Source organism: Athene noctua, chromosome 10 (assembly GCF_965140245.1).
Source record: "Athene noctua chromosome 10, bAthNoc1.hap1.1, whole genome shotgun sequence".
Taxonomy (NCBI): Eukaryota; Metazoa; Chordata; class Aves; order Strigiformes; family Strigidae; genus Athene; species Athene noctua.
In genome coordinates, this window is record NC_134046.1 from 16,780,874 (window position 1) to 16,792,968 (window position 12,095).

The 12,095-nt window shown below is 39.9% G+C and overlaps 1 protein-coding gene across 6 annotated transcripts in view; it reads right to left on the reverse strand.

Moving 5' to 3' along the window:
* USP4 (ubiquitin specific peptidase 4) overlaps positions 1-12,095 on the reverse strand; it is a 57,439-nt gene that overhangs the window by 12,585 nt on the left and 32,759 nt on the right. For all 6 annotated transcript variants that reach the window (XR_012634308.1, XM_074914657.1, XM_074914663.1 and 3 more), the window contains one exon: positions 11,925-12,019. Coding sequence is in view for 5 of the 6 variants with exons in the window: in XM_074914657.1 (XP_074770758.1) it covers positions 11,925-12,019 (95 nt within the window). In the remaining variant the exon portion in view is untranslated. The remainder of the gene's footprint in view (positions 1-11,924; positions 12,020-12,095) is intronic.

The following is a 12,095-nucleotide window of genomic DNA, read 5'->3' on the forward strand; positions in this document are numbered from 1 at the left end:
GATCTATATAAAAAAGACAGGATAAAAATGAATTAGGAAAGAGTTCCAGTATGTGAGGCAGCGAATATCATGCTAATTTAGATACAAGAGATGTTTTGATTCTAGAAAACACCTCTTATTTAAATGCAAACAATTAATGGTACTCTGCCATATCCCAGGTTGCACATATGTCAGTTCTAAACACATCTAGGTTAACATTTGGTACCTAAGAACATACCCTGAAAAGGACAGCATGATTACCAGACATCCCTCTCCAGTTTGTTTTTCCTACCTCATAGCTGACATACTTCTCAGTTTTGCTGCACTGTGAGCACAATATCCTGAAATGATGCAGTTTTCCTATTTGATTTGTAACATAAATAATGTTATCCTCATCTTCTTTTCTGTAACTTCTATTCTCCTAGAACAGAAGCTGATAGTTTTTGGTCTTACTACACAATGCAAATTCAAACAAATCTTGGGAAAAATTATGTTTTCAAAACATGGTAGGCAAGCAGCTTCCAGAGTTTCTTCCTTGCTTATAAATCAATTGCTATCTTGTCAGCCCAGCTTAAAGCTTTAGAAAGTCTTCTTAGAAGTTTATTTTGTGGCAATATCCAGTATAAACGTAGTGCAAATAAACTTTTGATAGATTAGAATGATTTATTGAATCTTTTTTAGGTTGTTATTTTAATTGTGAATTTTGGGTGAAAACAGTCACTGTAAAACATTATAGAGATATACTTTCTAATGAAAGAAGGCAGCTGTTCCCCTTCATTAATTGATACAAAGAGTCTTCTTTCAGAAACAGAACAGAGATGAGTTGCTCAGTGTAGCAAGTGATACACCCTACAACTACATCACCAGGCAGCACAATTTTCCAAGCTGTGCAGGCATACAGAGCCATCCTTCAAGTTGTAAGAAGCAAGTCTTTTCCCATCACTTCTCTAAAGAATTGGCCTTAATTTCAAACCAAAAGAACAGAATTCTTTTTACTGGGCACTTAAGTCTTCTTCATTGACTTTGTGAAAACAAAATGTTTCTCTACTATACATTATTTTGATTACACATTTTTAGTTTCAAGTGAAAGTAAGTTTGTTCTTTAAAGGTATAAGGTTCTGATAATCTGAAGATATTTTTTAAAAATATTTTTTATGCTTCCATTTAATCAACAGTGGGGTATTTGCTTCTAACCTAAGAAGGTAAGTAAGTTGCTGAGATATCAGAAACTCCTGAATTTACCAGCAGCAATCTGAACATACAACCACGAGGTTGCCACATTCTCCAGCCATGCATCAAACAGCATATTCAGGAAGGCAGCAAGCCCTGACCTGTCACCTCACTGAGGATAACTGCTGCCAGAAATGTAACAGCTTGAGGAGCACTTGAGAAATTTCTGTATAATCCACCCCTGCTCCGCTCTTGAGGCGCTTCCACATGGATCCTGGGACAGCTGTGTGCAGAGCAACATGGCACTTCACACCAGACAAGAGGATGGTTGTTTTAATACTGCCCTGCCTCCTGACCCAGGTTATCATCTAGTTCCACAGTTACATCAACTCAGCTAAGGTGCAGGAACTGCTGAGTGTTACTCAACCAGTACTTAGGATAAACATAAGCTATGTTTTTATGTCAAAAACCTAAAAAGAGGGGAATTTTAAGAATGCTGAATCAGTTAAGGTAAAAGGAACAAATTCACCAGAGAACACAGGAGGGATGAACGGACTGCTCCTGCTCTAGTTTTGGAGAAGAAGCCCACATAGAAAGTGTACAGTGCCTGGGTCCAGCCCCAAGATGGGGAGCAGTAGTAGGTGCAAGTCAGAGCAGCGCTTGCTTCTCATTAAAAAAGAGCAAGCAGGCAAGACAAGAGAAGTCCCAGAACTAAAGGAAAATGTACAAGAGCCAGTATGACAGCTAAAAGTGCCACGGTGGGGTTTGTGCAGGAGTCCTCTCCAGCAGGTATAAAATCATCCTTTCTGCAAGAAAGAGAAGGCAGAGATACACCTCCATAGCTACAAGTACATTCCCCAATGGCAAACAACTTTTGAAGCCAGGACAAAAATATTCACAGTACCTTTTAAGTTATGCAGATTTTTAGCAATGATGTACCAAGTACAAAGAGACAATATTACCCCTCAAAAAGCAACTCAAATTATTCTCAGTCTTAAAAACATTAAGGTTTAGAAAGCCTGAAAACACTTATATAAGACAGTTTCAACTTACAGAAAAAAGCTTTAATTCACAGAGATCTCAAGGATTCCTCAAACCATGGACTAAATACAAAGACAAATTAAAACCATTTCCTGCAAGGATAAACTAAAGATAATCATAATTTCTTAGAAACATACTAGAAACACATAACACATGGAATAACATTAAAAAAAAAAAAAAAAAAAAAAAAAAAAAAAAAAAGCTTTCAGCATACCCTTTATGTTGTCAGTTTGAAAGAGCCCCATGAATCAAAAACCTAACATAGCTAATCTTAAATCCTACCAAGTCCTTTCAGTGACAATTTTCAAAGCTTCTGCCAGTGCGGCTCTATTTTCACAGCCTGCTCACCCCAGGCTCTACAAGCAAGTAACACAAAAGGGTACAAATTCCTAAAGAATCACCCAAACCTGCAGTTCAGGAATCCCAAATTGAAGACCACCCTGATCGCTCTCCCCTTGTACCAGCCTTAACACAAAACTGTCTGTCAATCCCTCCATTCACACCTGCTTCAGCAGATACAAAACATTAACAGATGGAAACAGAGTGGAATTTAAGAACATTCACAGTTCTGTTACGATTTCTTGAATTATTTAATTAAATCTTAGAACATCTAAGTGCAGACTTTTTATAACCAGACAAGGTAAGCAGATTGTCAACAATAAAAGTAGTTACGCACTTGTCTTTAAATAAAGTCTTGCTCTTTATGGACAAGTGCTTCTCTGTCGCATTTTTGAGAAAAGATTCGCTTTCAGTAAAAGAATGCTGTTTTTTAGCAGTAGGTTAGAGTATTACTTTACATTTCTTTTTCCTGATCAGGGGGTTAGAGCACCTCCCTTTTGAGAACAGGCTGAGAGAGTTGGGGTTGTTCAGCCTGGAGAATAGAAGGCTCCAGGTGATACAGGGGTATTTTGGAAAATGGACAATTGTAACATAGAATAAAATGACTAACAAGGTTAAAAGCCAGGAACTGTATGTTTAACTACAAAATTACTGAGCTTTGAAAACAGAGACTGAGGCCCAAGGACAGGAGGAAGGAAAACCATGGCAATGAAAGATAAAGGGCAATTTATTACCCAAACGACTAAGACGAGGCCAAACGATGTGCAACATCCCTTAGATAAGGGGGCTAACAAGCAGGACAACAAGAAGAAACTGGTTTTATGGTCTGGCAATGTTGTAATTGGGGAAAGATGAAAAGCTGACAGCGAGGAAGACTGCCAGCCTTCCCCCAGAAGACCACCATCAGGAGGCAATACGCAGGCGCAAAGATGACATAAACATTCCAGAACTGCTGACACAAGCCTTTTGAACTAAACCCCACCTTAGTTATGTGTATGTATGTTGTATTGTGTAACCCTATGAATATGTATCAGGTACCTGCATTTAAGATGTAACCTAAGAAGCCTGGGTGTGCACAATAGGTGGAGCGACCCCCCACGCACCCAGCACTGCAATAAAGAATGCCTGCTTTCTAAAACTTTAAACGAAGTCTTAGAGAGTGTATTTCAACTGGCTTTTTTGGTATCAGTTTTGGTGACCCAGATGGGATTCTGCTTCTGAAGCTTGACAGATCCTGGGATCACGGAACCTCAGCTGGCACTGGGGATTCCTCAGAGAGGAGCCCTGATCCCCGGACTGGGGGTCTGGAAGCAAGAACTTCAGATTGTAAGTAAGGCATTCTTTGCAATTTATTTTATGGTTTTGGAAATTTTGGGTTTCTATCCATAAGTTGCAGATGCATAACTGTGCAGGACAGATGTGGGAAAATACCCACGAGAAGAAGGGATAAATCTCCCTGGATTGAATATTGTGGCATATGTTTCGGTGTATTTGGTAACTTTGTATGCTATATACCTCTGTTTGCCTGAAAAGCAAACAGCTGTTTGTGAAAGAAACAGCTTAAGTTTCTGAACTTTAACAACTATTGACTTACTTTGTATCCTGAACTTGCATGATTGATTGTGTGTGTGTGTGTGAGAGAGATGTATGAATAAGTACAAAGCAAGTGAGGAGTCTGGATCCACAGTTCCGTTACCCCGCGAGAGATACAGCTAGAGAAGGATGAAGTGATGGATAAATAATTGTTGTGATTATACTTATAATGTGTATTGTACTTTTGCATATATATATAATTTTTTTTGCCGATACTCTGTTTTATACTTTAGTAGTGCATATATATATATATATATACACACACACATACATACACACATAAAATGGGGGCTGGGAGTTCCACCGGTGGAATATTAAAGAAGTCACCTTTAGGATGTATTTTACAACATTGGAAACAAATTGGTGGCCCTCCTGAAGGGTCTCCTAAAAGGGAAGATTTGATAAAACATTGTAATCAGTGATGGCCTTTATATAAGCTAGAAGATGAAGAAAAGTGGCCTGTGAACGGGACTTTGAATTATACTCTATTACAATTGATGCTTTTTCTGAGGCAGGAAGGAAAATGGGATGAAGTAATGTATGCTGGTATGTTTTTCACGTTACGACAACATCCAAAGTGGCAGAAAAAGTGTGGAATTAACCTTGCTCTGGCAGATCCTCTTGTTATAGGATTAGAAAAAGATAGAAAGGGTAAGTCAGTGTTGAAAAGATGTTGTTCTGCTTGTAGCATAGGGCAGAGGTGTTTGAAATTGGCGCATGAAGAAATAGCGGAAGATTCAGAAATGTTAACTGCATGGAGGTAGGCAGGAAAAGTGAGGTGGTACAGGAAGAAGAAGGTGGTGAAGAAAGTGAAGTGGGAGTAGGAGCAGGGAGTTTTATGCCTGCTTCGGAAAGAACTAGGAGTAGGCAAAAACCGGTCTTGCAGGCCCCCTCGCGACAAGCCACGGGAAACAGTGGTCCAATTTTGGTAAAGGTTCCATTTTCGATTACTGACTTAAACACTTGGAAAATAGCAGCTGGAAATTATAGGGATGATCCAGAGAAGATAGCAAGTGTCTTTGAAATGATGATTAAAACTCAGAAACCAGATTGGCAGGATATAGAAGCTATATTACAGGTATTGTTTGATGGTACTGAGCGAGATATGGTTCGGAGAGTGGTACGAACTGACTTGGAATCTCAAATAGCCTCTGGGGTATTACAGGGAGCGGTGGAACACTACTTTCCCTCTGCAAATCCAAACTGGGATCCTAATGATCTGAAGGACGGACATATGATCAAGCAATACCAACAATTAGTTCTATTTGGAATAAGAAATGCTACTCTGAAGGCTATCAATTGGTCTAAATTGTATGAAATTAAACAAGACAAGAAAGAATCTCCAATTGATTTTCTAAATCGATTGAGAGAAGCAGCTAGAAAATAAACTACCTTAAATACTGAATCAGAAAAGGGAAAGTGACGGTTAGCTACTTTACTTGTTAGGCAGGCGTTGGATGACATCAGGTGGAAATTACAGAAATTGCAGGGGCAGAAGCCAGAAATATTGGGAAAATGCTGGATGTTGCTTGGATGGTATATCGAAATAGAGAACAACAGAACGAAAAGACTAATGCTAAGTTAGTAGAAGTTTTAGGAGATATTCAGAAGGAAAGGGGAAGTGTTGTTTTTAGAGGACATGCAAGAGGTGGAATGCGAGGTAGAGGAAAAGGACAAGGATGGCCAAATCCAACTGTGGGTCAGAATCAGTGTGCTTATTGTAAAAAGGATGGACACTGGAAGAAAGAGTGTCCAGTGCTGATGGGAAATAGAAAAGCAGTGCCCATTATGGTGCTAGAGGAGGAGGATTGAAGGGGATCAGAGCACTCTTCCCCAGCAGAGCCTCTGGTTACGATTAAGCTGGGGGGTTGAGAAGGAGTGCTTGGTCGATACAGGAGTGACTTTTTCTGTTCTAAATACAAAAAGACATGAATTAGGACATAATATGCTAAAAACTGTTGGTGCAACAGAGGAAGCAGAAAAAGACCATTTTTCAAACCACTAAGATTTAAGATTGGAAAACAATGGGTAACTCATTAATTCCTTTACCTACCAGGAGCTCCAAAACCTCTGATAGGTCGAGATCTGTTAAAGAAATTAGAAGCTTAAATTAAATTCAAGGATGGAGATGTAGAAGTGTTAATACTGGAATCTAAATATGCCCAAGCTTCAATATTTTTGTTACAGGAGGACAGACTGGATAAAGAAGAAATACCAGGAGAAACAGAAGAAGTAGTAATTCCTCTTGTTTGGGCTGGAGAGAAGTACCAGGGAGATTCAGGAGGGCTGAACCTGTGAAAACAGATTTAAAACCAGATTTGACACCAGTAAGATTGAATCAGTATCCCTTGAAAATTGAATCTAGATTGGGGTTGTTACCTCTCATATAAAAATTCTTAAAATATGGACTATTAAGAGAGTGGGAATCTAAATATAATACCACCATTCTTCCAGAAAAGAAATCAGATGGAAAGACTTATAGGATGGTTCAGGACTTACGAGCCATCAATCACGTAGTACAGGATATTCATCCAGTAGTAGCAAATCCCTACACTTTGTTAACCACACTAACAGACAAACAAGGATGGTTTACTGTATTAGATTAAAAGATGCCTTTTTCTGCATTCCCATGGCTCGAGAAAGTAAAGATTTATTTGCCTTCAAATGGGAAAATCCAGAACCAGAGAAAAAGACTCAATATACCTGGATTGTGCTTCCACAAGGATTTAAGAACAGTCCGATGATCTTTGGAAATCAGCTTGCTGAAGAACTTGAATTTTGGCAAATGGAAAATCAAGAGGGTATTGTTCTTTAATATGTAGATGATATTCTATTAGCAGGGGACACCAAGGAAGAGTGTCTGCAATTCAGGAGTAAGTCTCCTAAATTTTCTTAGAATGACTGGTTACCAAGCATCGCAAGAAAAAGCTAAAATTTCTCAAGAAACTGTAATGTATTTGGGTTTTGAAATCTTTAAAGTCACCAACAATTATCAACTGAGAGGAAAGAAGCTATCTGTCAGCTACTGGAGCTGAGGACCCTTCCAGAACTGCAGACCTTCCTTGGGATGACTGGTTGCTGTCGTTTATGGATTGATAACTATGGATTGATGGTAAGACCATTGTATGAAATGTTAAAAGTTTCTACTGATTCCTGTTTCGAATGGACTGAGGATAGAAGGAAGTCCTTCAAGGAACTGAAACAATCACTGTTGAAGGCACCAGCATTGGCATTGCCAAATATGGAAAAGCCTTTTGAACTGTTTGTTCATGAAAAAAAGTGAATGGCCCTGGGTGTATTGGCACAATTTCTCGGGCCCTTATGCCATGCAGTTGCATATTTTTCCAAACAATTGGACACTGCAAGACAAGGATGGCCAGGATGCCTGAGGGCAGTGGCAGCAACAGTGATGTTGACTCAAGAAGCCTGTAAGTTCACCCTGGGGCAACAAATGACAGTATCTGTACCTCATATGTTAATTACTATTTTGGAACAAAAGGGAAATCATTGGCTATCTCCAAACCAAATGCTCAAATACCAGTCTGTCTTGCTAGATCAAGATGATACTCCATTAAAACGACAGCCGTACTAAATCCTGCAACTTTTCTGTCTGCTGAGCAAAGTGAAAAAGGAGACTTAGAGCATGATTGCTTACGAACAATTGTGGAAGCGTATGCTAGAAGAACTGATTTAAAAGACACACCTTTACCAGACCCTGATTTAGAATTAAATACAGACGGAAGCAGCTTTGTTACGAATGGACAACGTGTGTCCGGATATGTGGTAACCACTGTGATTGATATTGTGGATGCCAAGCTGTTGCCATCAGATGTATCTGCTCAAAAGGCAAAATTGATTGCATTGATTAGAATGCCAGAATTGAGCAAAAAGGAAAAAGTAAACATTTTGACCGATTCAAAATACATGTTTTGAGTGGTTCATGCCCATGGGGCTATATGGAAAGAATGAGGATTTTAACCTCACAGGGAACTACAATAAAACACAAGGGAGAAGTTTTAAAACTTCTTGAAAACATACAATTACCTACTGAAGTTGCTGTGATGTATTGTAAGGCCCTTCAAGCAGCAGACAGTGAACAACAGCGTGGAAACAGGTTGCCTGATGAGGCCACAAAATGGGCTGCACGAAAAGGCATCCAAATAGAAATTTAAAATTAATTGAAAAATTAGGGGCAGGGAAAAAAAAAAAAAAAGAGAGAACGGAGGGGCTGTGACACCTTCAGGCCTAGCAGTGATCTCGTACACTCTGCTAAATGAAATAAGAAAAGAACACAATTCTGTTAATGGTGGAACTGAAAATCTTTTGAAGCATCTGCAAAAATTTATAATTGGCCAAAATATGTTAAAGAGTACAAGATCAATTACCAAGAGGTGTGAACTATGCTGCAAGAATAATCCAAAAAACTCAGAATAAGATACATTTTGGGAAGATAATGGAAGGGAGAGCTCCAGGTGAGTATTGGCAAATTGATTTTACTGAGTTACCCTGATAAAACAAATTTGAAATATTTATTAGTATTTTATGACCCAAAGAAGTAGGCCCAGGCCCTGGCAACAGAAGATAACGGACATTTATGACCCAAAAGAATGAGTCTGGACCCAAGGATGCGCATCACACTTCAGATAAGGTGGGCGACAAAGGATTTAGTCAGAGGGGTCCAGCTTTTAGGGGCTGGCGATGTCGAAATTGGAGAAGAAGTGACAAGGAAGACTACTGGCCTTCCTCCTGAAGACCACCACCAGGAGGCAATGCGCAGGCGTAAGAGTGACATAACTGATTCAAAACTGCTGATAAAATTTTTTGGACTAACCACACCTTAATAGTAAATATGTATGTTTGTGTTGTGCAATCCTATGAATATGTATAAGCTACCTGCATTTAAGTGGTAAATCTAAGGGGCTTGGTGTGCATGCTTGTGGAGGAGCGATCCCCCGTGCACCCAGCGCTGCAATAATGAATGCCTGCTTTCTAAAGCTCTGATTCTGAGTCTTAGAGAGTTTCTCTTCAACCAGCTTTTCGGTATCAATAACCGGTTTGACAATTCAATGTTGTAATTGCTACTCACAATATAACAAATACATTTAACAGAGACAAAAACTGTAAGCATCGTACTTTCAAGCTTTGATTGTGCTATAGAATAAATTTCTGTATTCATTTGCAAATGTATGAAAATTTAGCTTAGGTATTATTACTATTATTAGGAGCTGCATCATATAAATTCTGCAACTGTGAAAGAAAATGAAGGAATGATATACGGGTATTTTGGAAAATGGACAATAATTGTAACATAGAATAAAACGACTAACAAGGTTAAAAGCCAGGAACTGTATGTTTAACTACAAAATTACTGAGCTTTGAAAACAGAGACTGAGGCCCAAGGACAGGAGGAAGGAAAACCATGGCAATGAAAGATAAAGGGCAATTTATTACCCAAATGACTAAGACGAGGCCGAAGGATGTGCAACATCCCTTAGATAAGGGGGCTAACAAGCAGGACAACAAGAAGAAACTGGTTTTATGGTCTGGCAATGTTGTAATTGGGGAAAGATGAAAAGCTGACAGCGAGGAAGACTGCCAGCCTTCCCCCAGAAGACCACCATCAGGAGGCAATACGCAGGCGCAAAGATGACATAAACATTCCAGAACTGCTGACACAAGCCTTTTGAACTAAACCCCACCTTAGTTATGTGTATGTATGTTGTATTGTGTAACCCTATGAATATGTATCAGGTACCTGCATTTAAGATGTAACCTAAGAAGCCTGGGTGTGCACAATAGGTGGAGTGATCCCCCACGCACCCAGCACTGCAATAAAGAATGCCTGCTTTCTAAAACTTTAAACGAAGTCTTAGAGAGTGTATTTCAACTGGCTTTTTTGGTATCGCAGGGAGACCTTAGAGCGGCCTCCCAGTAAATAGAAGGGCTACAGGAAAGGTGGGGAGGGACTCTTTATCAGGGGTGTAGGGATAGGATGAGGGGTAACAGTTTTAAACTGAAGGAGGGCAGATTTAGATTAGATATAAGGAAGAAATTCTCCCCTGTGAGGGTGGTGAGGCCCTGGCACAGGTTGCCCAGAGCAGCTGTGGCTGCCCCCTCCCTGGAAGGGTTCAGGGACAGGTTGGACGGGGCTTTGGGCAACCTGGGCTGGTGGAAGGTGTCCCTGCCCAGGGCAGGGGGGTTGGGACTGGATGGGCTTTAACATCCCTTCCAACTCAAACCGTTCTATGACTGTGATTCATGGCAGCATCACTCATTAACGGAAGTTCCTATGAACAGCCTGCTCCTAATTCTTGCCCTGGTGCCTGGCTAATTGCTCATGCCCCACAGTGACAAAAACATCTTAAGAGGGTTTACACAGAAAAACAGGATTAGCAAACTTCTTCCTGCTACCTCTCCTCTTCCTTGGAGGATTATTTTTAATCCATGTCAGTTCACTCACTATGACTATGACTCACAGGATCACATCATTTACAGCTGCACCTGCACACAAAAGGAAGTGGTGACTGCACAGGGAAATACTCACTGAGCTGCAGCTGAGCTAATGCTTCCCCCCACCCCGGAGTTGAGCTAATTAGACACAGTTGTTTTCTGTGGAGGAAAGGAGGGATATGCAACATGTAATACCGATAGGAAAGTGGGCTATTTTTGTAATTACCACTGTAACATCACACTTCTTGTTTTTTCGATGTTTCACTGGTTTTAGAGACAGATTTACTTACAATCTAATACTTTACAATACCTTCACAAAACAGATTTCAAAGAAGTCAAATGTCCTTCCTAGGTGTCCTAACTGGCCACAACTTTAGCTGCAACTGAAGAAAAAAACCCAACATGACAAGAACTTTCAGAAAACCTCAGACATAGTATCTCAGCAATGAGGTCACAACAGAGAGCATGACAGAATAACACCAAGCAGTATGTCACAGAATCCCACTCAATGAAAGGTACACACTGCACCAGAGCATATTAGCTCAGGACTTCACACTGGCACAAAAATTTAATGGAACTGCACTGGAATATTCTTATGTGAGGAAGACTGGACTTGTGATGAAGGGCTGGATTTGACTTCACAAGCCCCAGGTTCGATGGCAAGCAAAGTCTACTTTGCACTTCATGTGCAATATTTTTCATTTTCCAGATGCAACAGTGGAATGCTACTTTTGCTCTCCTCACCAGATTTCACAGATGACTAGAGACATCTCATCCACCACACATATGTAAAACATCAAGCACAACCAAATCCTCAGCTTCACTCAAGTCCCTCTAAGCACCAGTTAAGAATTTATCAAGAACCTCCAGTCATGGTTAGCTGGGTGCTATAACAACTACGTTGGGTGTTAGGAGAGGCAGACTACAACAGCTTAAGACTTCATGCTATCCTAGCAAACAGCTCCAAGGCTTTTGGCTGATTTGAAGCGTAAGAACGGTAAGTTTGAGCTTGCCTAAAAGTGTCAATGAAAGCGTAACTGTAAACCAGACATAGATTATGATCTCTGACATGGGCTTGTAGAAGTTTCCAAACTGCAGAACACAGACCAAACAAAAAAGTTCATTACCACCCAGGGCCATGACTGACCTCACATTAGGAAAACACCTACTAAACACTGCACATGCTGATCCGCTGCTAGAAGTACTGCATTACTGCTAAGTCATGCAAAAGGTCTATAAGAAAGCTTAAGTTTTGAGAGGGGAAAATAAAAAAATTTGGGATTTAGATCCTGAAACCAAAGCAAATGCTTTGTAGCATTCTTCGCATCACGGCATCTTCCCACTTTACTCACACAAAGATGTCGTCTTTTGGCATGATATGATTTAAACCTTCATCCATTTGGAAGATTTTGTGAAATCGATGATTATACACGTCTGTCACCACCATCTAGAACAGCAAGTGATATTTGCAAAAAGATTATAATAAAAGTTTACATAAATTTAGGCAAACTAACTTTAAATTC